The following is a 27,577-nucleotide window of genomic DNA, read 5'->3' as shown; positions in this document are numbered from 1 at the left end:
CGTTTGTGTCTTCATTCACCCCACCGGCAATCTCCGCAAGCACGTGCTCTCCCTCGCGCCGACCAATCCCGACTCTCCTACAGCGTTGGCGTCCTCCCCCCCCCCCCCCCCCCCCCAGCCCAGGTATGTACATCCTCTGGCACCGGACACGCCAGAGACCAGAGGATGCACACCATCTGACACCGGGACACGTGGGGCCCACGCGGATATCTTCATGCCAACGCACAGCGTTTAAGGGGACAATTTATGTAAAAGTTTGTGTTTATACCCGCGAATTTGAACAAGTTTGACCATGTTAATCTCGCAGACATTTGACACATTGCGAAAAACGGGAGGCTCGGTAACAGGAATAGCGTGATCAAATGACAATATCAGGACAAACATGAATGGGTAGAAATGGACGTGCAAAAGTGATGTGCTGAGGTTCGTGTCCGGTAAGTGCACTTGGCTACTCTAATAAGGACCATCTACGGGCGTTTTTGTTCATGGAGGGCTTCATAGCACGGATGAAAATTGTTTGTTCAAGTCTTCTTTACACGTACCCACGACGCTCGCCCCACATTTTCCCCGGATTATCTTGGGGGGATGCCAGTCAAATCAGTGATGGGCCCGAAAATGAAGCCTAACTGGGTTATTTATTTCCTTGCTGAATGCTGCACGCAGATGGTAAAAAACCCTCCCACGTACCGGACGAATGGACTTTGTAGGTAGCAGAACACAGAGTGTATATGATGGAATGCGTGCATTGTAGGTGGGGCAAGTGCTATCAAATCCAGAAGCACACGGGACACGCTTGCCCCTTTTGATGGGGCATTTTGGCCTGCGCAGTGCGGTATGCACCCAACGCTGTTTGAGGGACCCTGGATTGGTCCATGCCACTGCATTTATTCCGTTATTCTTGACGGTTGTTCGGGACCTGTGACGTAATTAATCGTTGATGTAAGGTAATGTGAGGTACACCACGATCTATTCTTGGCGAAAGACCGGCAATCAGACGCTGATTGATAGCGGGTACTTCTTGTGCTTTCATCCCACTTTTCGGACTTAACTAATTGTTGCATCAGACGCGTACTATTTGACTAGCAATACCAATTTTCTCGAAGTTCTAACAAGCTCAGAATTTCTATTTGGAGTAGCCGACCCTGCAGGAGAAATCGCATTTGACTCCCTGCTAACCACTATAAAGGCGTTACATTTCAGTAGCATTGTTCGTCCAAGGTATATGTTCTGTAATGTGTGCGATGCGCAAATGTGTCAGAAGGTTCGCGGAATCAATGCTAGCTCGAAGCTCGAAACACTGCTTAGGCAAAAATATATGCGAACATGAAGCTTTTATCGCACGAACTCAACGAAACGTTATACTTTGGCTTTCATTTTTCCCCTATGACGTTTACGACGGTGGCCCTTTTCGAAACGCACGTTGCCGGTGGGAATAGGAGTAGCAAAGCACATGATCTATGTGACGTAGTGGTTCAAATTTCAACCCACTAACTTCTCGGTAACAGGCCCTTGTCCTTTGAGCCAACCACAAACGTTCTTTTATTCGCATCAGTAGAGGTGCGCATGGCCTTTGGCATGATGACGGTGGTCGCGACGACAGGAAAGAAGCGCGATGCTGGTAAAAAGCGTTGAGAGCGTAATTTGTAGATAACGCAATTTTTTAGTTAGAAAACATGCTCCATATCATGACACTGTTTGATTTCGTCATCGCAATTTGCGCAACATTGATTGAGAGCCAATTGACGGTAATTATATATGAAAATCGTGCCCACGAACGCCGGGTATGAACGACTGGACATTTTTTTTTTTACATTGATCGCCACATGACACAATTTAAATGAAGTTGTCATGGCGTCATGGGGTCTGGATAATATTGAAATTGTCTTCACAAAATAGTCTGCACGTGTTTTCGGGCGTGTAGCTCAGAAACCAGGGGGGTTTAGGTTTAAAGAAGGACAGGGCTGTGAATTGCGCCGAATGGTGTTTAAGATGGCCATTTCAGTTCAAACCTTGTGTCCCCATGCAAATGTGGCACTCTCCTTGTAACTAAGATTGAAGCAAGCCATGGAATGACCGCTACGATCTGTGCCGCGGTGGATTACCCGCGGTATGGGTGAAAGCTAAACAGCTCGCCGAAGCATTTTTCTTTTTTTGTGCGTCTCGTATGCGCGCATGAATCATGTGAGGTCTTGCTGGAATGCGTTTCTTTTCCTAGTGATTGGTCACATGCGTGTTTTTTGGAGAGCGTGTCAAGAAAACGTCTATAGCATCGTGTTCATTGTTAGCACCGTTTTCATCCCGACGTTTGGTCTGAAACTGTGTGGATGGGTGGAGAAAGTTCACATGGTTTGAAGTCGGCAGAAACTCTGCTCACCCTGTGTCCACACCCCAACAGGATAATCTGTGTATCGCATACAAAGTCGGGTCTACGGGTGTCATCGATCTGAATTCCTAGGTGGTGCGTGAATGGTATGGCCACCGATGAACCTATTTTATTTTTCCCATGGTTGGCCCCGCGCTTTGCTCGTCGTTAACGTCTTCTAGCCGAGAAAGCTGTTCTGCAGACATAATCTCATGAGGTTTTTGACGACAAGGGCCGCAGGGCCAAAATATCTGAATGATGTTGGCGTGATGCTGAAGCACACCAGATATCGCTATGATGGCCTCATGTGTAAGAATATTGGTGCATAGTGATAACACACCCATTTCGAAGACAAATGCTTTGTATGGAGTTTTGAGGGGGGTTTTTTCTTAAACTTTTCAAGAAATGATCTAGAATTGGTCAGATGTGTTTGACTAAGTAAGATGACTTTTCAGTGGTGGAGGAGCAGTTTGACCACAGTGGAGCGTAAAGGTATTCCTGGTTTGTGATGTTAAGGGAGACCGCACATGGACATTTAGCAGTTGTGAAGGGCAAGGTGCTTGGCCTCCCGTACGCTTGCCAACTTCTTCGTAATAGGCTGCACAGTGATCTGGACAACTGCTGTCGGACCTCGCTGAAATGTTCTGTAGTCGTCTTGGTTCTCCAGCACTTTGTACGCGTTGTCCATGTACTGTTGCTTGTCAATGACGAAAAATTGGCTTGTCAGAGGTCTTGATGATGACATCTTTAGATGATGACGTCTGTCAGTGCCTTCGGAGACTGAATCTCCTGCGATGAGATATTCGGCTCAGTGCGTGAGTTCTTGGGTGCAGACAGCCTGTTATGTCTGTGTGTCCGCAGCTTGTCATCGTTAGCTGCATCTACACCTTCACGCAGATGAGTTAACCTGTTAAAATGCGTTGATATTAAAACACATACTTTTACCTGAAGTGTCCCCTTAATCATGCCACGTTCCGGATTCTAAATAAGCTTTTGAATTGTGTTTTATGGCTCACCATAAAATTATGCTGCAGGCAACGGTGTGTGGTATGATATTCAACCTGATTATCGGTGGAATATGAAGCCTGACGTTGTCGCCGCCAGGTGGTGTTGGACGAGTCGGAGCGGAAGCAGGTAGAGCACCTGATGACGGCGAACGCGCTGGACGACAAATGGATGGCATCGCAGCCGATGATGGTGCCGGACGTGGCCGGCGGCCTGGCGGGGGAGTCGGCGCCACGGCCGGCGCCGGCGGACCCGGGCGCTGCCGCCGCCGCCGCCATCCTGATGGAGCCGCGTGGCGTCAGTCCCCGCGGGCAGTGACGGGATGGCTCGAACGGAAATGGCAAGGAGACCCGGTCAGAGATGGTGGTGACATGTGGCTAAGCGTCTCCTGTTGTGTTCTGCGCGGTCCCCTGCCGGAGGAGGCTGTCTGAGGACCCTAAATGAACAAGCGAGGGTATCGGTCGTGTGGGGGCGGGGAATGAGGGCTCATGTGAAGAGCGGAGCTGAGTCTCACACCACCGCACCCGCCGTCGTGCTTTTTCACGAATAGTTCTACCTTAAGTATGGTGTAAATTATGGTGACAATGGTAAACGCTAAGCCGAGGCTACACGATTGTACGCACCGTTGTGTACTGCGATACTTTTGTTCGCAGGCCACGCCGGACTTTTGCCGCTTTATTAAGGAACTGCAGACGTTCGCGCGTGCACTACCACGATAGTTCGCGGAGCTGGACCGCAGCGTGGCGACACCTGGCCGTTGTTTTGATTGCCGCGCCGAACGTCGCAGTACAGCCCGGCCAGCCGGGGGGATGTAGGGTGCTGCAGACCGGCTGGTCGGTGCCGTCACTCTCCGCTCTCTGACTCACGCCATAGGGGCAGTCGCCACATGGGCTCCGCTCGCTGCCGACCACTTGTACTTGTGCGTCGTGTGGTGCGGAAATACACGTAGCCACTCCGCGTTAGTGCCGCTTCCGTGGTGGCGAACTGGGCCAGACGAAAGACATGCTTCAGCCGCATAAACTAAGTGTTAAGAATATTGTGACGATTTAAGAATGATACTGGAATGATATCGATTGTAATTATTTACGCTCACTATCCCCGTGTGTGGCATACGGGTTCTACGACGCACGCAGCTGTTGAGGCTTTATGGCGTTGCCTGCCGCTCACCCTGGCAGAAAGTACGGGCACCGCGGGAAATCGAACTCCGTGCCTCTGGTCTCCCAGACGCGCAGCATAACCGCCACACTACCTGGATCGTGGATCGTACGTTCGCACAGCGATAAGAAGCACAATTTATTACCATGGAGCTCCGTTGCCCGCACAGCTAGGCATTTGTGTACGAGCTTTTTCATCAGGCCTGTCTGTCATGGTATAATATCGCGGCAACCCCACGGCTATTTCCGATCAGGTGAAACGGTATAAAATGAAAACGTCTAACGCCTAATATTGGATAATAACGTGCTTGACGCGATGTCACTAGAACGCTGTCCGTTATAACGAGCTCCGAGCGCGCGTGCCGAAATGCATCCTTCACCGCGCCAGCTTGCGAAGCAGCGGTAATATTCTCAAGGCTCCGTCTCGTCTTAACTACTAGTTTGTCAGCACATGACTCACAAAACGCATCATTTAACGCCCGCTTTAAATGTGTGTTTAATCAAATGATTTTTGAGGCCACCGTACTCTGCAAGCCTGGAAGTCAAAATTATACCATATTTAATTCTTCATGTTCCGCAATCTTGGGCCCACGAAGATGGACCACGCCCGACTTACAGGCTACATTTTCGAACTCGCTGCTTGGTAACTGCGAGTCAAAGAGCTGCTGGAAAATATAACTAGACGGTCTGCACGCCGGTGAGGTCAGCGATTTAGTTAGCCATCAGCTACGATTTTAATAAAACGCCTGAGGTGGGCAGTGCGGCACGAGAACATCGAATCATGTATCTGTTTCATACCACGTGGCACATAAGGTCAAATGACGGAGAGCTTCATGCAACTCACGTTGCTGACTGATTTGTGGTATGCATTAGAAACGTAGCGCACGAACTAGCGTCCTACATTGCTCAAATGTTGCCGAACACTTCCGGATTTTAGCTATCAGACTTTTAACGCCGTCAAGAAATCATGACCTCTCTAGATCTAGGTGGAAGGTAAAATTCATTGTCAGACAACCCATATCGCCTAATGAAAGTTTAACATTAGCGGGCAGTGCGCTTGGATGCGCACGCTTACGCGGTTAAGAATGTTTCGATGCTTGAAAATCCAAGATCGGCGGGTCAGTTGTCGAATTGGGCTCCCGTCATTTTACCTTGAGTTTAGCATTGAAGCTGGATCTTGATATGTCAGAACGTTTGCAGCGATGCTAGTTTATGTGCTGAGAAAAGTTACGATGCTCGAAGGGAATGTTTCACATGTAAGGCTTTAAGTGGAAGCGACTACTCTAAATACCAAAATCCCTGTACGCGTCAAGAAACGTCTGTATGACGCCGAGGCTCTGCCAAACTAGCTGTGCAGAATCTCCAGCCTAGCACTCACTCGTAGCACCTTATTTAAATGGGAAGGCCGTGGGGCCGTGGTGGTGCTCAGGTGTTGCCGTGCCCGGTTATGGCGTGCTTAAAGAAAGTGTTCCACATTTGAAGGCATTAAAGCAGTCATTAGGCATGGTGGTATAAGCTCACTTATTACTATTGGTGCCTTCTATTTCGTAAATATGCTGCTCAATGTGTCATTGGTTGATTACGTCATCATACAATGCACAACATTCATTGAGAACCAACTAACGGCCGTTGTATCTGAAAACCGTGTTCACGAACGCCAGACATGAACGATTCGACGATTATCTTTTTCTTGGATTTGATCGCCGCATGATCAATGGAATGGCAAAATTTAAATAGCGTTATTATTGCGCCATGGATGCCTGGGTGACCTTGAAATAGTCTGTACATCTTCGCGTGTAGCTCAGAAACCAGGGGGGAGGGGGTTTAGGCCTTTAGAAGAGCATCTCTGAGAATTGCATAGGACGATCTCCAAGATGGCTATTTCCGCTCAAAACCTCTTACAAATGTGGAGCACTCCCGCTGAGTCATTCGGCTGCAGGTCTTACGTAAAAGCTAGCAGGGATGCCAACCTCTTGTATTATGCAACACAAAACGTGATTCCTGATTGAAGATACGGCCCCGTTATCCTCTTTTCGATGAAGCAGGCTTCATCCCACACCCCCACAACGTCCCGCTTGACCGCGGCAGGCGGCACGCGCCGGGCACGAGTGGACCGAGGGGGGGGGGGCGGCCGTCAGGGGAAGAGGGAGGTAGAGGGAGGTAGAGGGCGCTCGTCACTTCAGAAAAGGCCACTGTGCCTGTGTCGCTGCATGCCATCCCATGGTCCAAGGACACTTTTTGCAGTGCCAGATAGTCTCAGCGGTCTGTGAGGTGAAGCTTCTCGTTGGCCACCTGCTGCAGTTAAGCCGTATTCCGCAGCCCTGGCCATTTTGGCCGGTAGACCAGCGGATAAACGGGGCCAGCCATGAAAATCAACATAGCGGCGGCGCGACGCTGCCGTTGGCTGCACGCCGGTGCGCGTGGCGCTCCTCTCCCGGGCTCGCGGGCAGCCACGCAGCATGGGATGCCGACCGGCACTGCTGGAGCTGTGCCAGCGTCGCGTGAAGGCGTCTGTGGTGTCACCCAGTCCGGATCAGCCAGTGAGCGAGCGCCTATGAGCACGGCAGACTGAGTCTATGCACGCCGCACCCTGGCGCCCACCCCCGCCTGTCCGATGGGGCCGTTTCAGACGGTCCCGGGGCGCCCGAGATCGGGCTGCCCCGCCGGTTCCTCAAGAGCAGACACCGGCGCGAACACACCTCACCAGCTTTATTTAGCATTTATCTAGAATGGTATTTGAGGAATTCCGCGTCAGCGACATTACAACACGCAACTTTTAGATGACTGCGACTGATGGAATGCATCCATTGTATTATTGCCGCAGACAAAAACAAGGTTAACCACTCAACTTACTTTAGAACGGCCAATTCACCGCATGAATGAAATATGAGTATTTTGAAGGCAAGGGAACTGGCGCACACGTCACCACTACAAAACATGGGACCGCAATATTGTGCACTTTGTCTAAAGCCAGCACAACACACTGATTCGCAAAAACACAACAGGAAGCAATCCCGAAAATTTGCAACTTGCGATAGTTGCTCTTTTACTACACAAGCAACACCATGGACAATGACATAGTTCAAGAAAGAACTACTGGCAGAAGAATGACAACGAAGTACACCAGAAATGCAAGTTGCAGCTTGCGCACATCCAACACAACACACGGGTCCTGCCACGGGGCTCAATATCTTCACAGGAAACGATAATCTAACAATGAAAGCATTAATATGCTAGTCAATGAAAGCCTTACTGAAAGTGTTGATGTGCGAGTGTTAATGTTGATAGACTTGTCTGGTGCCAAAGGAGAGGTGAGTGCGTGGTGGATAGGGGCGGAGGCGGTACATGAAACGGTAGGTGGAAAAAGTCATGAGCTCTACCGGTCTTGCCGCGGGAGAGAGCGGCAAAACCGAAAGCGAGAGAGGTCCAGTACACGGACTAAACACCGAGCGCGTGAGGCTCCTAACACGCGATCGGGTGGAGGGTCGAATTGATCCCCCCCAAAGGTTTTTCCAGAATGGTTTTCGTAAGAAGCGGCGTAGCCGCGCCAAATTTTGCATAGCTGTAGACAATTAAATAGCTGATCGTTTGACATCAAAAATTTAGATGTACCTTTTAAGGTCGCTGACCTGTGGCAGGTCAAAGTCAGGCCATGGTTTCAGCGAAGGCAATTTCTAGGGAATCGTCCAATCTGATACAATAACGGAGTGTTTGACGAAGCCATACATTTCCGAGATGCTTTCTTGGACACCACAAATATTGAATGAGCGAAATACGTTGACCTAAGGTCAGGTATGAAGGTCAAACCAAGGTCACAACCAAACTGATTTATTATTATAGGGCTTGCTGTATGGGATAGCTTGTGGTGCTCATTTCGAATTTATTGACAGCAGAAACCGCATTATACATCTTCCACTTACTTCTAAGAGGTCAAAAAAGGTCATTGACCTAAGATGACCTGGTTGGACAATTTGTTTTAGGAACTTACTGCCTAGCGTAATTTTTGTCGTTTATTCAAATGCAAAACTCAGAGCAGTCTTGTATGATTTTGGTCACCATGACCTTTTAAAGGTCAAGCAATGTCACTGACCTCAACTTGGCCTGTGAACTTTTGCTTCGAAACAGTTGCCTAGGTTCTGGGGGCACTTGAAGACCAACCTAGAATTTGACCTTTTTGACCTTATTTAACCTGAAGGTCATGACTTAGGAAGCTCAAACTTTGACCTAGGTGAGTTCACGTACAGGTCAAGACACGCTGTAAATTTGATGTCTCCAGCTTTCTTAGTTCCCGAGATCTTAGCCGGGGTCAACTTGACCCCCCCCCCCCACCCGAGCGAAGGGTATCTAGCCGGCCACCCGAGGACGTGTTAACCCGGCATGGACCGGGCTCCTCAGCGGCACACCACGGACCGAAGGGAGTAGATTTAAGCCCTCCCCTGCTTATCTCAAGACCGGCTGGGACGAATTTAAAAAATCAAACTGTAATCGATGGCACAACAACGTGCGGTCTTAGACCACACAACAAATTTAAGTTTAACTGTGTATGGAGGTCACAGGTCAAATCATATTTTGTTGTCCTATCTATCCGTTTCCATAAGGCATTTCACTTCGAAGCATATTCCGCGGTGTGAGATCATAGCGCCCTGATCAAACATGCTACATAGGAAGGTATCCAGTATTACGCGCGCCATGCCAGGCCTAGAATGAAGATCACGTGTCGTGGAAATGAGAGCTGAAATCTTGCTCTATATATACACTTTGGTATATTTTTTCGTCAGATTCGAACCACCTAAACACAAAGTGGAAGGACTTACCCACAATTATGGATATCAGACGCGTGAGCAAGGGCTGTTACTTGCTTTAACTGTCTGATGTCAAGCTGAAGTAGATGGCCTCAGTGGTAAAGAAGCGGTCGGATCGATTTTCACGTTGTTTCCAATGATTCCGTTTTGCTGACATCGCAGCCTGATGACATTCAACACCGCCGCCAGTCACGTGGTCGTCGGTTTGCGTGTAAGACTGACCAAGGGCTTGCGCCGCCCCACCACCGCGCCGCCGCGCCAGACCGGAATCTCGCCGCCCGCCGCCGCGGGCCCCGAGCCCATCCGGATACGGGTAATATGCGCTGCGCTGCATTACAAGCCATGACTCAGTCATTGTTATGGATAATTGCTTGAAACGTGGTCCAGGCGTCCTTCGTAGTTGGATCTAGGATACCGTTTTTCATGTCCTCATAGTTCTCAGTCTGAGACCAAAAAATGTTGATTATACTTCTTTGTGAATATTTTTGTTACTTAACATGACAGTATTTCAACTTGCAATAATGAAAAATTGCAACGGCAAGGTGTATGAATGATAGACTAACTGTCCCGCTTACAGCTGTAAAGTATATTCTTTCCCTCGCCTTCGACGCCAACTTGCTTACGGCAATGGGCCTTGTACAAATATCGGCAGGCATAACGTCACTTTAATGTCACTCACGTTTGATCTATTATGGTTCCATACTTGTTATCCGTTCCGAGACCTTGAAATTTATTCGCAAATCACATCACACACAACCACAATCATCACATAAAGACGATGCGTACAGTGAACGAACGCACAAAATACTCGGCAACCCTATCCAGACACGCCTGTCACATCATCGCAGCCTATCATGTACACACGCACTTTCTATAGCGCGGTGTACATTAGACCCACAAAGTTCCATTATCGCGTGCTCGCCTCGGAACGCGTGCCACTGCAACCTCCCACCGCGGAAACACAACACGGTATTTACCGCGAATGGCGCGTGCAAGAGACGTGAATGCGTACACTTAGGTGTAAGAGTAAGTGGTGTGCGTGTTTGTGGTCTGGAAGCATGTGTGTATGCGTGTGTGGGTGTGTGGGTGTGCATGTGTGTGCGTGGGGGAGGGGGAGCATGTGCGTGTGCGTGTGTGTGCGCATGCGCCTGCGTGTATGTGCGCGTGCGTGCGTGTGTGCGTGCGTGCGTGCGTGCGTGCGTGTGTGTGTATGCGTGCGTGCGTATGTGTGTGTGCGCAAGAAAATACGTGCATGTCTGCTCGAGTTGTGTATTTCGCGGTGCGCGCACGCAATGCTCTGTACCATAATCTTGTGATTGTGAGGTTTCGGGCATTACTCTCAGGACAAGCCCTACTTTTCCCACTCGTCACTAAATCTGTTCGTTTAGTTGCGTCTATTCGGCGGAACAGTGTTCTTTTTGTGCTTCGAGCTTCAGCAGGCCTAGGAAATGTCCTACTCGTGGCAGTACTTTCCTCATATCCGCTTTGTAAATCGTCAGCTTGGCTAATGTGATAATATTGTTTAATGTTACTTATTCTTTGCAAGTTGGGGAATATTCACTATCTCTTGTCAAGGTTTAGTAATCCGTTGAGTTCCCCGGATATTTTGGTGAAATCGTCTCTGGGGAAATCCTGGGTGTTTGAACAATCCCAGACAAAAATGCATTATTATTTCAACTGAATGCGAGCCAAGCGTGCAGTAACTACTTCCTCATCGACCAATTCTGCGCAGAGAAAGATAAGTTGGGATAATTCTGTTGATCAGGCGGAAATGAAAGCATTTAATGCGTGTGCATGAATGCATCTTTTCTAAATTGCGTTGCGCCGGGGACTGTTTTGGCATCACGGAGTTTATAAATTGTTGATAAGCTATTCATGACGATTTATACTGACTTGCCCGACTAATGTGACAGGGCACTATGGGGTACAATGTTGATCGCCATGGTTTGAATTCTTGATCATTTGCGGGAGGCTTCTGACGAGAGATTTGTAGCGCAAGAATGTCACTGAAATGTTGTCAATCTCTCTTATCTCCTGCCTTCAGTACATTTCCCCAGACGACGGGTTGATAAGATCTGCTAAAAATTTAAGTTCTGTCTCGTCCAGCATTTATCAATGGTGGTGCTAGGTTTAGTCGAATCGGAAGACCACAATTTTCGGGACAGAAGCTGATGTTTATCTGGGCTGCATAGTTCGAAAAATTCTATCCACGCTTGAAATACGTTTTTCAAAACGGATTCTGAAACATCTTAATGACATATTTCTGTTTTGTCCGTAAATTGGTTTCTAAGTCTTCAATAGGGATCATTTTCATCACGATACGTTTTGACCAATCGTGCTGAGAGCAAATAAGTTTTGGAACCCATGATATATTTAGGCTTTTATATAGGAGACGATATCCACCATGCTCAGACCGTCAAGTATGTATGGTTGTAAAGTTTTAAATCTTTTCACACGGCTTTGTCTATCTTCCCATAGGAATTTGAGCAGCCACACTTCTATTCTCGTTGCTACGTTTCTTGACAGATTAGGCAAAGCCATATATATATATATATATATATATATATATATATATATATATATATATATATGTAAGATATCCACTTAAGCTAGATGTCATCTTTTCCATTACAATATCTCCTTCTCTATCACTGGTATCTTCATTTCAAGGTTTTTGTTGATGATTCCGTGTTGTTCGTGTTGAAAGTAATACTAAGCGGGTTTAATTCTTCCACAAATGTAATTCCTGTTGTGTTCTCTGTGAAACTCCTTTGCTGATCCCGATCTGGAGGCATTTTGTTTCATTAGCATTCAATTTTAGACCAGAAACGGAGGAAAAGTTCGATATTTCTGTTGCTGCTCCGGACAGGGACACGTTATCTGGTTAGAGGAATACCATTGAGTTATCGGCATACTGTGATATCCAAAATTTTTGGCCATGTTGTGCTTGACGCACAGCCGTTGTGATTGTAAGATTTGGATTGCCAGGAGTTCCACGAAGTTAAAGACATAGCCAGACGCAGGATCTCTGCTTTTTGCTGTTCTGCACAAACTTTTTTTGCCGAGAGACCCATTCGGTTAACTACGAGATAAGGGTGTGTTATTTAGATATATCATATGTGTTAAGTGTTCAAAGTATTATCCAAAGTTATACTGGTCCGGGGCCTCGGATAGAAAATCCCAGGATGCTGTTTCGAATACGGCTTCGAAATAAGCCGTCACTATCAAACCGAATTGTTTACGTTTATGCACTAAATAATTTATGTCGTATATTAGTCTAGAGTTCTTTCCAATGAAACGTCCTGTCATATATGCCGATTGAGAGAGGAAAATTGCATCGTTCACAACACCTTCGAGCAAGGGTGTCATTTTTTGTAAATTATTGAGCGGGACAAACCGAAGACCCGACAGCCTAACCCCCCATTTTTGTCATCAAATTTGGCCTACTTTATTTTGATTTGACGCAAAATCTGTTTAAAACTTCGTTTAATCATAAAAGTATTTAATTTAAGCAGCATAAAAGTCATGCAGGGATGGATCCAGGAAGCAGACACTGGATACACGCGACTCTTCGGATCGGAACGTGAAAGCGCCCCTTTAAAGGTGACTTTAGGGCGCCGATGGCGCTCTTCTGGTAAGGTCATAGGAGGCGGCACGCATTTTGGTTGTGGGGTATTGGGACGGGGTTAGCCATGAAGGATTTAGGGCATCCCCATATTCCAGAGCTTTTCACTTCAATCTCATAAACCATTGCGTGTCTTATTGCGCTAGGTATGTGAAATTAATTGCATCATTTAGCCGCTCAGCTGTTACGGTTTCTATCTTGTGGTGACAGCAGCCGTGACTTTTTGTTATAAGAGTGGTGCGAGACGCCACTACGCAGAAAGATCAAATAAGTAAGTCTTTGTGTTATGATCACCATTTGTCCAAATTTTGTTGTAGTATGCCAGCCAAAAACATCGGGGGTCCTGTGCCTTTGAGCCTGTTTGTAATAACAGCAGATGTTATTTCAAAGTCGAGGTTCAGCGAAGATATTGGTCTCCGAAATTCCACCTCGTCTGATGGTTAACTGCTTTGGGGATACATGTGATGATACCTTCACTAAGCAAATTCAGTAGAGTACTTGCTGTTGTAATTTGTCTGACAACACAATAGAGAAGCGCTCCCAAATCTCTCCAGAAATGCTTGAAAAAAAATCGAAGGTGAAGTCATTTGATCCTGGTGATTTGCCCTTTTCCATTGCTTGAGCACTAGATGAAGCTCTTTAAAGGTTATTGGAGCGTCTAACAATTTGCTCTCTGCTGAGTGCCGAACTCTCTCGTGATGTATTTTTGTAAATATGCGGAGCAGCCTGTGCCATCGCTGTTCTCGCCGTAGTTCGATGAGAGGTGAGATGTGAATTCATTTAATATTTGTACTTTGTAATGATACGGCTGCCCAGCTTCAGGACTGAATCGATTTTAGACTTGTTTTCCGTTTTTATAAGGATAGAAAATCGTTGGGCTAGCAGCATGTTATGCAAATCGTTTAGTTCTGTGACGATTGACTGGTCTCGCTCTTTTTCTTGTCTTTCTTTTCATTTAGAATATTTAATGGCGTCGCCTCGAATCATCATCAAAGCGTCTTGTAAAATAGAGCTATGTCTATTGTAAAATTTCACGTTTTGAAAATCAGGCAGGTTTCCTAAACCGGCGACGTCATACAATGAAACGGCAAACTGCTTGATCACGTTACTTATGCACTTTCATTATATGTGCATCGTTGCATGACTCACTCACTCGTTACAACACACAATAACAAAAAAAGCGACAGGCGATGGCACGAAATATGCCATTAAATACGATACTGCAGACTAGGTTTTAGAATATAATAACATAAAATACGATAATATGAAATATGGTATGATGAATACGACACCACACAATACGATACGATCACGCAGGTAACCAGAATGTGTTTTAAAACTAAGGCGCGTGACCAAAACATTCGCGTTTTAAAATACAAGTTTGTTTTTCCTCAAAATTCAGAATGAAGACATTGTGGTGGTCTAGGGTAAGCGGTTCCAAATTGCCGCGACACCATAACGAACCATAACGACACCATAGCTCTTGGTTACAAAACTCTTGGTGGCCTCCAATCGGTACCTGGGCGCACTGACATGGGGAGTGCGTCCCCCTTAATTAAGGAGAGGAACGTGGAATTAAAAGGAATTGGACAGCTTTTTTTTCTTCGTCGTATCTTAGCGCTTTGAATACTTTCAGCACGTCCCTCTCTTCCGCCGAGCCATCAATCCGGGGCAAGCCCAGGAAATCCAGACTCGGTGTACATCCTGGCGTCGTTTTATGACAGAGACAATCCTGGTGGCAGAACCCATAACTTTTTAAATCTTCTGCACCAGACCCTTGATAAGCGTCATCCCATGCGGAACATACATGTAAAAACGTAAGCATCAGTGATAATTTCAGAACATGCAGGGGTAGAGTAAATGCCTAAGGCAGTACAGCGAGATAAGATACGGTTGCATTTTTGCATGACTGACATGTTTCTCCCACCCGAGCGTCAAGTCAGCCATCACACCGAGAAATCTGATGTGCCGTGAGGGTAAGATAGCCTCTCCATCTATCGGCAAGCGAAAATCTGAGGTTTCTTTAAATTGTGCTTTGAGCCTATCAGAACCAAGTCCCTGTTCTCTGTTCATCCCTGTTCATTTTCATTGAGTTAGCGCTGAAACAAGCCTAAAGTTCGCGAACTGCTATTTGCAGACGATGTTTTGGTGCTCCAAGACTGCTCGTCGGGAGGGGCGTGGTCCAGGAGTCGAGTTTCATCTGCATATGAGATGTGACAGGTGACTGGACAAGTCGTTCGTAAATAGGGTGAATAATAGGGAAATCGACTACGGATCCCTAGACCAACCCGTGGGTTACCGGTGGGGTCGTCAGCCTTCCACGTACCACCTGTCTCCGAGCACTCAAATAGCTTTTGAACCTATCAGGGTCCACGCCGTACCAATGAAGTTTCGTTAGGAGCAACCATGATCAGCGCTGTCGAAAGCCTGGGTAGGTCGACGACAGTTAGCGAGTACCAGACCCCAGGAAATGCAGACGATTTCAAAGTAAACTGCGTAATGTGAAATGTAATGAAACACCTCCTTTGTATGTTGGGCCCGTTTGAAAACATTGGCAGGTCTTTCACAAAGTAACACCTGTATCAGGGACAAGTGAATTATATGTGATGGCTTTTAAGCATGAGGTGCTGGGCTTTAAAGTGTCAGGCTTTTATAAGCTCGGGCAACTACTTAACACGAACTTCACACTTCGAAAACACTGCACAAACATCACAAGCATTCCAGTCATTGGGCGAAAGAATCAGGAGCCCCTGACAGCGCCAATGTGGTCAATGGCCAATGCGGTTAGTAACAAGGTCATTCATGCCGCGTTTAGCCCGGCGACTCCAAGACCGAAGATATGTGATCCGTACCCGCGCCCACACGATGACCCCAGACCGCAAAATCTCCCTCGTGCACCTCAGCTGAGATAGCAAACAGTGGCCACGCCCCAGACAGTTCAGATGGAGGGAAAACATCAGCTCCGGTAAGGGGTTTGCGGATGTGAAATGGTGGTGAATCTGTTATCATATAGATGACATTGCACTTTTTCACAAATTGGGGTGTGCTTCTCCCAGTGCCGGACATAGTGGGAGGTAACTCCCAGCATCTTCATGAACGCCGAGGAGGGCAATGTAACATTGGGTTGCAAAGATGAAAAGGTTGACGCATTTTTTCTGGCCTGTGTGTCCATTGGACGCTGGCCAGCTCTTTAAAGTTGTCCCCTTCCTTGCTGTCCTACTATCTGGTACGGCGTTTCAACATCACGAAGACTCAGAGCTGGAGCCGCCTGCCGCCAGCCCTGAGCCCCCCCCCCCCCCCCCTCACAACTACTTCCCTCGGCTGGCGGCAGGCGGCAGGCGGCCGTGCAGCCAGTGCAGTGTTCGTACTGAGGTTTTGCTGATGTGGCATCAAGGACGCTGCCCTCCGTGCGCCATTCTTACGTTTTCGGTTTTGTTTTATCATGGCCACATCATCATTTCAACATGTAACCCATTGTCTTGAATCCGACGTGAAGCCATATGCATAGAAACGATTCATAGTGAATACCTAATGGTTGTCATTGGGTTATGCGGTCGAATTTCCACTGCGGCACAGTGCAATCGCGCGGTGTGATTTTGAAATCTCGTTGATAGATGGCAGCAGGACTGGCAGACACTCCGTGGGGAGGGTCCGCGATTATTCGCTCGCGTGCAGCAGGTGGCTGCTGAGGTACAGGTTCTCGCCGGGAATCCGGTGTGAAAGAGATAAATAAGAATGATATGCAGCCAGGACGATAGACAATTGTCCGCGACTAACGTCGATTGACATTCCTATTAAAGTCAAGGCTGGTGTCAATCACGACAACCAATAAGGACGTACAGAAATAAAGATATACGGCCGTCAAAGAGCCACAAGGGCCCACCCAAATTGGCCTACCTCAGGTTTCGTACACATTCTCAAAACTTATCACATGATCTACATAAATTAGCTATAAATGAGATCTTAAGCCAACAGAACTTGCACAAATGACTTTTGATATTGCTAGAGAGGGGCTTTCCACAACTTCCGTTTGTCAGCCTATTCCAATGGTTCGCTACTCTTTGACTAAATGACATCGCCCCATTCATATTTCTACTCCTACCTTTGCTAAATGAAACTGGCTTCCTATATATCTCGGCCAAATTTGCAGTGGTCCATGTAGACCCTTGTCAATCCCCTTCATAATACTTGTATACATGTATCGGATCCCCCAAACTATGCGATATTTCAGTAAATACAAATCCAATACCCTAAACTAGATGCTCAAGTCGCTTATTGTCATTTATCATCCTAGCTGCTTTTTGCTGTACCCTTTCCAGTCTACCTATATATTTTTGGAAGCGTGGGAAACAGGCCTGTACACAGTACTCTATGTGTGGTCTGACATGAGCTAAGTACAACTTATTAACAACATTTCTACTCATTGTAATGGACCGTTCCTGTTTATAAGTCCCAGCATCCGAAAGTGCCTTGGTCCTAGCAGCCCCACATTGTTTTTCACCCTCAAATCCTTAGAATTGAGCACAACTCTTGCTTCGTATCTAGCAATAATCTAGCGATCTATCCAGTGCCGAAAAAAATGATATAAAGAGAAAATATGGATAATTTGATAACAATGCTGGTTTTCTGATCATGGTTTGTCACATCGGCTGCCTGCTGCTTCATGGCTTAGTTTGGCTTCGGGTGTCATCGGTGGTACCCGCGTTAGAGCGTACTTTAAATGACATTAAGTATCCTATTTCCGATCGCAGCCTTCACTATGGAAGACATTTTATTTGGACACCAATGTGGCTGCCCAGCCCTAGTTTTCCGCAAAAGCCATGTGACCTACTGAATTTGAGGTAAGAGTATATGGAGGACAAAATGCTGTGTGCCTACGTAAAATGTTGTATCAGTAAAGCAGGTGATAAGCCACCGAAATTAAAGCGAGTGCATCAGTCCTCAGAAAGGAAACAGTTTGGTGTGAGGCGAGATTGCAAAGCTGACAAACATCAAATAAGAAGAGCGGTGACGTCCTGAATAGTGCGACTATGTACACTTTGTCTTACTAATGGCTTCGCTTTTTGGCATCTCGAAGTGTTCTGTGGCATCTGGTCATCCCTATGGCACATTCCCTGCTGGCTAGCGAAAGGACTGGCGACTTAATATCAAAGAATTAGACTAGATAAGAGTGTGCGGGCCTTGGCCTTGGCCCTGCTGCCGCAAACTCCTGAGCCAGCGTTGCTGCCGCAAACTGCCCATCCAGCACCACCGCCATGGGCTGTTCGACCGGAGTCGCCGCCGCCAGCTCCTCAACCACAGTCGCCTCCGCCGCCAGCTCCTGAACCAGAGCCGCCTGCGCCGCCAGGTCCTCAACCATAGCAGCCACCGCTGTCAGTTCCTGAATCAGAGCGGCCTGCGCCGCCAGCTCTTCAACCATAGCAGCCACCGCTGTCAGCTTCTGAATCAGAGCAGCCACCGCTGTCGGTTCCTGAATCAGAGCCGCCTGCGCCGCCAGCTCCTCAACCATAGCAGCCACCGCTGTCAGCTCCTGAATCATAGCAGCCACTGCTATCAGCCCCTCAAACAGAGCAGCCACCGCTGTCAGCTCCTGAATCAGAGCAGCCACCGCTGCCAGCTCCTGAAGCAGAGCAGCCACCGCTGCCAGCCCCTCAAACAGAGCAGCCACCGCCAGCCTCTGGATCAGAGCTGCCGCAAACTCCTCGACCAGAACCGCCCCCCGCCAGCCCCTGCGGTGCCGGTTTATCACGTGGCTCAGGCAGCTTTGCCGATTATGTAACTTTATGGTGCACCGCTCGCCTAAACGGAAAGCGGATTCGGCGTAAGTGGCAGAGACTGCAATAAGATCCCTGCCAACTTCGCAAGGCTAGGGTCATGGCCACCAACAACGGTACCCTCACCACGTCGACGCGTCGTTGTTTAGCATTCATACAGTCCCCGGATCACGGCAGCACGAGTACATGTCTACAATCAACTGTAAAATGAACATAAAATGAACACTCACAACATGCAAGAATATGGCACAGTTGGAAATCCCAATCACTGGAATTTCAAACTTCAGGTCATCAGTAAACATCACGACATTCCTCGGACACTGAATACGAAATTGCCTGTGCACAACCATGTGGCAACTCATCCCTGTACCACCGCTGGGTTTCGCCGCTTTCCAGTGAAACGGATGCTTTCCACATGGTTGTCAGAAATTCTGTGAAGGGGGGGGGGGGGGGGGGAAGTTAGTGAACGCATTGATGGTGTGGCTGAAATAGGGCGATGGGCCTGTCTTATGGACTCTGCCGTATATAGATTGTAGTACTTCCTCATGTTATTTGAATGCCAAGAAAAAATCAGAAACATAGCTAGCATAACTGCCGCTTCGAACAGCTTTCCAAAACGCCGGTGCGGGCGTCCCGTTATTTGCCTCCCCATAATAAGCTCCGAGACGAAATGTGTAGACATTAGCCTAGTCCCTCAATGATAAAACAAGGGAGGTGTATACTATATACGGGAAAATTATTACTTGTCAATCTGCAGTTTACCTTTAACATCAAACGGACCAATGGTAGATGAATTCAAAATCACAATTTCAGTTTGGTGTTAAAGAAAGAACCAACGAGATGGCAGGAATTGGGTTCCGGTGTGAGTGCTGCCAGGGTGGGGAGGCAGGCGACGTCGTATGGCCTCAAGTCTGAGGCTGTAGGCTGAGTGCGTCTCGAAGTTTTATTGACGACAACATTGGAAAACAGAAACCAGGGCCTGGTATATGTGAGGAGCCAGTGGGAGTCAGAAAGCCACATTTGTATCTGCGAAAGAACCAGCAAAGACCAGGAACCAGAGCACAATTCTTGTAAAAAAGAAGAGCAATAGGATTCGTGAACCAAGGGCGGGGTTTATGAAAGAACCAGCCGAATTCTGGATCTGAGGTCCATTTTTAGGAGAATTGAGAGCCAGGAACTGACATTGGGAACCAGGCACACGCCCAACACAAGGTCTAAAGAAAGAAAGCACGAGATTCGGGGCGGACGCCGCCGCTGTGCGCCGCCGCCATCCATGGGCGTTTCTGTTGCTCGCGACCGTCCCAGCCAATGGCTTGATATGCATTTTCAAGGGCATGCAAAGAGGCCACCTGAGCGCCTCAGAGCAAACTGCGCATAGTTCGATCGTGAAGGCTCCAAGGCTGGCTTCCTGTCATGCGTGTTCACCGGATGAGCGCAGACGGGGCTGGGTAAGAGGACCCAGAGTTGCGAGATCGCACACCCATTGGATCCACGGGGCATCTGGATGTGTTGCAGATGCAGTTTCGGGGTGCCGCTAGGAGACACCCTCCCTCATGCTAGGTGGCAGGTCCTGAAGACAAACTTTCTGTTTTAGATCCTCTTGACTTGACTCCCACTTGGCTTAAAACCGTGAAACCTTTTCGGTACTTGAAATGTTTTCCGATCTGACATACCCCTTCAACTTTCTCCTATCTTAGTTTAACACCCCTCTAATTCGTGTCGTTTGAATTTTTTTTCCAACCTTACTTTTATCCCTGTTGACTTTTACCCCCTTCCACTTTTTCAGATTTGATATTCAAGGGAATGTTCGACATTTGAGGATTTTGAAGCAAACATCAGACACGATGAAATTATCTCATTGATGACTACTGGAATGGTTTCAAATAAAAACGGCGCCCTAGACCAACACAATTCTCTGCTGACTAGATATGCTCGTCAATACCCCGTTGTCTGATTACATCATGGTACGTTGCACAACATTGATTGGCAGCCAAGTAGCGGCTTTTATATCAGGGAAATATTGCCCACGAACGCCAAATGCGAACAAATCGACAGTTACATAGTTTTTGGTCTTGATTGCCACATGGCGAACGGAAGTGACAAGGTTTGAACGACGTTATAATGTTGTCAGCGATGCCTGGGTGACCTTGAAATGGTCTCCCCTAAATGGCCTTGACATCTAAGCGGGCGTGTAGCCCAGAAAACTAGTACGGCTCAGGTCTTAGAATAGCCGGGCTGTGAACTGCACCAAATGGTATTCAAGATGGCTGATTCAATTTAAATCCCATACAAATGTGGAACACTCTTACATCGAATTTTGGTTGAATTTATTAAATTATATTCGCTTTTACCTTTTGTCCATCAAAACGTTTCCGCTTCTACTTTTGCTCCTGTCGACCTTTTAGTCCTTTCAGCTGTTTTGCGTCGAATTGTTTCATCCATTTCTATTCAGCTCTTTGTCCGGGGCCCGTGTGAGAAAACGTACCTTCATGGGCCTTGTCAGCGGATGGTCCTCCTACCCCCCCCCCCCCCCCCCCCACTTGGGATGCAGGCGGCGAACCGTCCCTGCACACAGCAACCAACCCTCAAGCCATCCAGTGGTGAGTTGAACGGAAGCATTGAGCCAAAAGTCTGCTCCTTCCCCTCTGCATTCCTTTCCGTTACGAACTCTACTACTCACATATCCTGCCCAAGTGGCATGAGCTGTATGAGCTGTGACTTTCCTGTGAGTATGGACTGCAAACAACGCGCGTGACGCCATGCAGATAGCCGTTTGAAAGGCCACTTGAGGAAGGGTTGACGTGCCAGGAACGGGCATTTTATGAGGGATGGGCAAGGTTAGAGGTGCAGTTAAACTGACCAAACTAGAAACCAGGTAGCCCACACGTTATATAACAAGGGCGCGCCTGAATAAACGCTCCAGCTTGCATTATTAATACTTTTATTATTTAATGCTAAGATCGGTTTCAGTGCGGCACAGGTCTCCCCGTTCTACAAATTTCGTGCTATTCGGTCGGACTTGCCGGAGACATGGGTGTAATAAAAAGCATCAACAAGTAAGTGGTCCGAGAGAACCCTCACTAATGCAGAGATGCCGACGCAATTTCCAAACCAGAGAATGATAATGTGACCAATAACTCTGGTAGATTCTTTCATTGAGCGATACCCGTTTGGCAGCTTTGCCTTTGACTACGCGTATTAAAAAAGCAGTGCGCGTGCGAAATCCTCTGTCAGTAATTGCACGGGTTACTCTGAGGTGGATCGCCATAGCACGTGACGACTCCACCATGTGCCATAACGCTGCCGCCGCACGCGTACCTGCGTGAGTTGCCTGCCTGAGATGCCTGCCTGAAAACTGCCATCTCCCAGCGAGTGCTACCCGTGACGTCTCTGCCTGGAGCCCGCTGATCCCCTTATGTAATGACCCGCCGGCGCCGTCGCTGCGGCGGACCCCGCACTGTTCGTAAGCTGCCGAGTCGCCCACCGAAGGACAGCTTCTGTGGGATTGCGGTGGGTGATCACATGACGAATGAAGGTAGAATGTAAGACCCCTAAAGTCTGTGGATAGCCGTTTGTCGAGATGTGACTGCTGGGGATGCAGGTAATTTGAGCGACCGCACACATGATGTCGAAAAGTGGATATGCGAGATCACAAGTTTACATCAAACTAAAAAGCTTTAAGACAGCACTGGAAAATAGTCGGGCAAAGCCGCTTTATTAGCAATAGTTTAACACGTTTTCGCACATTTCTTCGTAGACGCGTGGGTCGGGATTTTACGAATCTAAGTATTGGCGTCTCCGTGGGTTTACACTGCGAGAGATTAGTCAATACGCAGCCTGTCCACGTCTACTCAAAGACGCTGGTTACGTGATCGGTTGACTGCCAGAATCGGTCCGATCGGACTCGGCGCCCTTGGCGGTCAGGGTTTCCGAAATCTGCGATGAGCTCGGCGAATTAAATATAAGGCTGCAGTGGTTCACGGCATGCCTATTTAAGCGTTTACCCATCACGACGTGTTGCTCGCAGGTAAATCAGTACATTTGTCACTTATTTTTAAGGTTGACAATAAGGGTAGCTACAGGTTTTGCTGGAAAGGCATCAGCCCTCACGCATCACCGATCCTGTCCTGGGATGACTTTTGCTCTCGTGCACGGCGGCATTACAATGGCAACACACTGCGAGTACGCTGCAGCGCTGCAACGGTGGGCACCATTCCGTACGTGCCCGTGTTTGAACGCGGCAGCCGGACGCTTCCATGGCGCAGCTCGGCTGCAACGGTGGGCGCCCTTCACGCACGTGCCCGTGTTAGGACGCGTAGCCGGACGCCCCACACGGGAGCCCGGCTGCAACGGTGGACGCCCTTCCGCACGTGCCCCTGTTTGGACGTGTAACCGGACGCCCCATGCGGTAGCCCGGCTGCAACGGTCACGGCATGGCCGGTTGATCGGTGCTCCTCGCCACATACGGACTGGGGCAAGAAAACAAGAATTACAGCTGGTACATTAACTTTCCCCAAACAAGCCTCCATCAGTTGGAAGGCTCCGCGCTCTTAAGTCTCACCATGGCTGTTTTCAAAGCTTTCACTTGTAAGCCGAACCTTTGGTATCAGGAGTAAAGGCAATGTAGGTGTACATACAGTTATCGCCGATCCTACTGCTTGTGCGCCATGCACAAACAGGTAAACAACACTATCCAATGGATAGTCAAGACTGCACTGCAGGTCAAGCGGGGTCCCCAGTCATCTTGATAAAGAAGCATCCGCATAACATGTAACCCATTCACACCGTACTAATTCCAGTTCAGCAGTGGCCGAGCCTGCTGCTCAGCAACCATTTAACATGTAAACATCAGTTACGAGCACATAAAAACCAGGGTTACTTCACTGGTGCTCTGAAAGCTAGTACATGTCTCCACTTGTCACAAGTCACGAAATGTCATGCTGTGGCTATGAATTATCACTCGGTTAACTAGTTGAAATGAATCACGACGATTGTCGCCGTTCAACCATACCAAGATAGCCTCAAAGAGCACAATAAGAGTGTAAAAAGAGGGGGTATCTTCGACGGTTACTCTAATGACACGACACAAACGTCTTCTTCCTATCCAATACTTGTATGGTTGTAAAGCCTGCTTTTCTTCACCTTGCATTGGCGGTGTTGCTGCAGTACACTCTCCCAGCGACGGCCGCCCCGCTCCCGCTCCTGACCGCGCGCCCCGGGCCGTCCCGACCGCGCCGCCCGGTCACGTGACACACCGCCGCCGGGTATGGGCAGACACACGCTGACCCGGGCCATGCGGCAGCCGACCGCGGCAGGCCCAAGCGCGCACACGAGTGTCCAGCCTTACGTGATGACAGGATGACGGATGGAGTTGCGTATAGGAATATCTGTGAAAAACAAAAATTCATGATGATGAATGTACAAGAAAGTAAATTTGACGTACACTGTTCGCGGAGCGTTTGACACTGTTGTGTCATTGCCGCACGTCCTCTACCACGTGGAAGTCAATGCACTGCATAAACAAGCACTCATAGGACACGTATGGCAGGAATTATATACACTTCACAGCACATAAACAATACGCGTACGTCTAATTATATTAAACTCTGGTTCATGATGTACTGGCGTCTGGTACGTTTGCCTTAGTCTCATTTACGCCACCGACTGAACTCACCTTCAACATAACTTACCTCACGCCGGGTTGAGCGAGCAGGCTCTGATCAATTTTAGTCACAACAATGAGTTCCGAGTCAAATACAAGGCATGCAAAAGAGGAGGCGGAAGCAAAAACGTGCACCATCTTAAGCTTCCCAGTTGCAAAGCATACCCGCTCTATGTTATACCGGCTCAACTAGGCAAACCTGTAATCCCGACCGCGGCACCATATTTCACTCATGCTCACCTGCATCGTTATTCCACCCATCGACGTCCTTGGGGGTGCACTCATGTCCACCGGGCTTGAACTGGCCTGCGGGGGCCATCGTCGGCGTCTGGGTCTGTCAATGTCGGGTTCGATGACGATAGCGGCGAGTGGACCGCTGGTCACCAGGAGACGGGGTAGCTGGTCCACCTCCAGTTGCGCTCTTTTCTGGCTTCCCGCGCTTCCTCGCTTTACATGCCAATGGGCAGTGACAGTGACTCGGTCATGTCTGTTCTATGGACTAGCACTTTGTGCGCAAACGAGGGGAAATAATAACATCGCTTCAACAACTGAACCGTCTCCGTGGCATATTGCGTGTGCTGCTGAATGTCGATAGGTATGTATGAAGACAGAGCGGACAGGAACAGAGCGGACAGGATGACGGCCAGCCCTCGAAGAAGCTGCAGGCATACATTTCAAGGCACTCACCCCCACCGCCACCAGCCGGGATTGGCGGAGTTTCTCGGCGGGGCATGACAGCAAAGGAGCCGGCCCGGCACAAAGAATTTCCTCCGAATCAAACAATGCCATTGGTCCGGCGGAGACTGGGCAGCGAATGCAGACCGCCAGACGCTGCAGGCGATTGGCCCTTAACAACAGGGGGTGCCCGCTGTCCGCGATATCTGCGGGATCGTGTGACGCGTGACGACCGGCCCGTTGCAGCAAAAAAACGGCCTCTTCCCGGATCCGGCATGACCGCAGCCTATTCTGCAGTCTGACCGCCGCCTCAAGGGAAAGCGTTTGCCGTCTCGGACGGCACTTATCAAGTTAAAGGTCGCCTGGTCGGACGTGATGTACCGGGCGGTACCCGACGGGTGGCTTGTGGGTCAATGTGAACGGACCAGGGCAGTAAATACCTGGACCTCGTAAATACCGGTGGCGTGCTTATTTAGCGAGGGGTGGTGATCACGAGGCCACCGCGAAGCGAAATGTTTAGCTTTGAAGTGATCAATGATCGCAGGTCACGGATTGGTCGGGCGATCCACAAGGCCGGTGATGGCAGTGGCCGAACGTTGCATTTCACGTTGCGACATTCTCGTGGTCTGGCCTCCAGCCGAGATGCCAGTTGTTGGCGGAGCGGATAATTGCACGTCACCATTGCTGTCAAATCGGTCGGGTAAAACTTGCACCGGACTGGCAGGCCTTCGTTCGATTCGCATCCCGCTGTGGCTTCTTTTTCGGGGGCCGAGCCACGCAGCAATAGTAGTGGCCGCGAAAGGCGACAGGGGCAGAACGCGCCCGAGAATCGTGGCTCGGTTATGGTCATGATTCGGGAGGAGCTAGACAATTGCAGTCCCGCTGTTATGCAAATCAATGTTTGGGGGATAGCGCGACTCGAAGACATCATTTCGCTGATTGTTGACTGGGAGAAGGTCTATTCGCATTTTCCGTCTTTCATTTAACCTCGGGCGTGGCGGCATGAAGGAACGTAGGTCATGACATGACAAGAGACCAGTTCGGACCGTCCGGATGCAGGGTTACGCACGGCAGTAACTGCATCTATCCGTTGGTGGTCCTTGTCTGACGCCGTGTACGCCGGGCGTTATCAGCCCATGCTGGCGGGACGTTCCGTGCGGACAGGGATTCCGGCAACGAGTTTTGTAGGAAGAGCGACAGGGTATTGAGTCATCGAACAGGCCGGTTAGGCTGAATCGCCAGAGAGCACCGGCCGTGGAGACCGTGGGCTCCACCGTCCCATTAGGTGCGCTGTCTACCCCCAGGCCTCTGAGGGGGCGCACCGCGACGCTGCCATACAAAGCACACTCCAGCAGGCGGGAAGCGACGGCGCAGAACCGCCGTAGGCGACGTCTCCATACTGAATGGGGCGCGAAGCGGGTACGCGGCAGAGCGAAGCTGCGAGCGGTGGGCATGCCCAAAGAAGAGGTGGGTGTCCCATCGTGGACGAGGCGCGAATGGGCGACCTCCGAATGCGGAGCCGTTACTATATAGGTCAGGCGAGAGAACCAGTTGTCGTCCAGCTTAGGTACACCTGAAGCCGCCCCAGTAGCCACGGCGGTGCCAGGCGAATGGGAAATTGACCGGATATGCTTTAAATAGGACATAAACCTGGCTTTAATGGATGCGTGCAATGGATACCATTATGTTTTTACTTGACCTGAATGAGCACTCGCGCAGACGTGTCAATTATAATGACAGGGTGCTGGAGAGGGGCGTAGGTCATGATATTGCAGTAAAGCAGTTCGGACCGCCCGGGGTGCAGGGCTACGCTACGCACTGTGGTAACTGGACCCATCTCGGGGGAGGGGGCAACGCATGTGCGTGCCAGGAACGAGCGGTGTGATGTGGGAATGCTTGTAGAAAATTATTTGCGCCAGCGAATGAGGATGCTTGTAGTGAATGTGGTGAGGCGCCGATCCCATGAGTTTGTAAGGATTATTGGTGGACGAGGAGTTTCCAGGTTTGATATCCGGCAGGCTCTGCTAGTGTAATTCGCCGGATGAGCGGGTTACCGGGCGATTCAGGCGTACCGTGAGATTAAGAACGACTAAATTCGCTCATGCATCTGATTTGATTGCAGCCTCGTTTAAATGTTGTCACCAGCCAGGCGATGAAGTTGAGTCGCCGTTTTTAAGGGTGCGGACGGCACAATCATGCACGGGGAAACAACCGCTCATGGTGTCTGACAGGTCGTGCAATCCCGTCAGGGTCACCCATTTCATCCCATTATGTGACCCACATCGACGCGCGCGCGCGCGCGCGTGTGTGTGTGTGTGTGTGTGTGTGTGTGTGTGTGTGTGTGTGTGTGTGTGTGTGTGTGCGTATGTTGTCGGTTGTATTGGAGTCCATAGGTGCCGAGCTGCTTGCTTAAAGGGAATGTTTCACATTTGAAGATATTGGAACAAGCACCAGATATGAAACATGGTCATTCATAACTTTGGTGTACTTTTAACCTTACCAGCAGGTAAGTAAGTAA

At 48.9% G+C, this 27,577-nt stretch overlaps 1 protein-coding gene across 1 annotated transcript in view; it reads left to right on the top strand.

The window, feature by feature from the left end:
- LOC119100309 (zinc finger protein 771) overlaps positions 1-27,577 on the top strand; it is a 75,673-nt gene that overhangs the window by 27,122 nt on the left and 20,974 nt on the right. The window contains exon 9 of the mRNA XM_037223414.1: positions 3,467-3,591. Within this exon, the coding sequence (XP_037079309.1) occupies positions 3,467-3,591 (125 nt within the window). The remainder of the gene's footprint in view (positions 1-3,466; positions 3,592-27,577) is intronic.

Source organism: Pollicipes pollicipes, unplaced genomic scaffold, assembly GCF_011947565.3.
Source record: "Pollicipes pollicipes isolate AB1234 unplaced genomic scaffold, Ppol_2.1 Scaffold_4881;HRSCAF=5763_pilon_pilon_pilon, whole genome shotgun sequence".
Lineage (NCBI taxonomy): Eukaryota > Metazoa > Arthropoda > Thecostraca > Pollicipedomorpha > Pollicipedidae > Pollicipes > Pollicipes pollicipes.
This window is presented reverse-complemented; position numbering and strand designations above follow the sequence as displayed.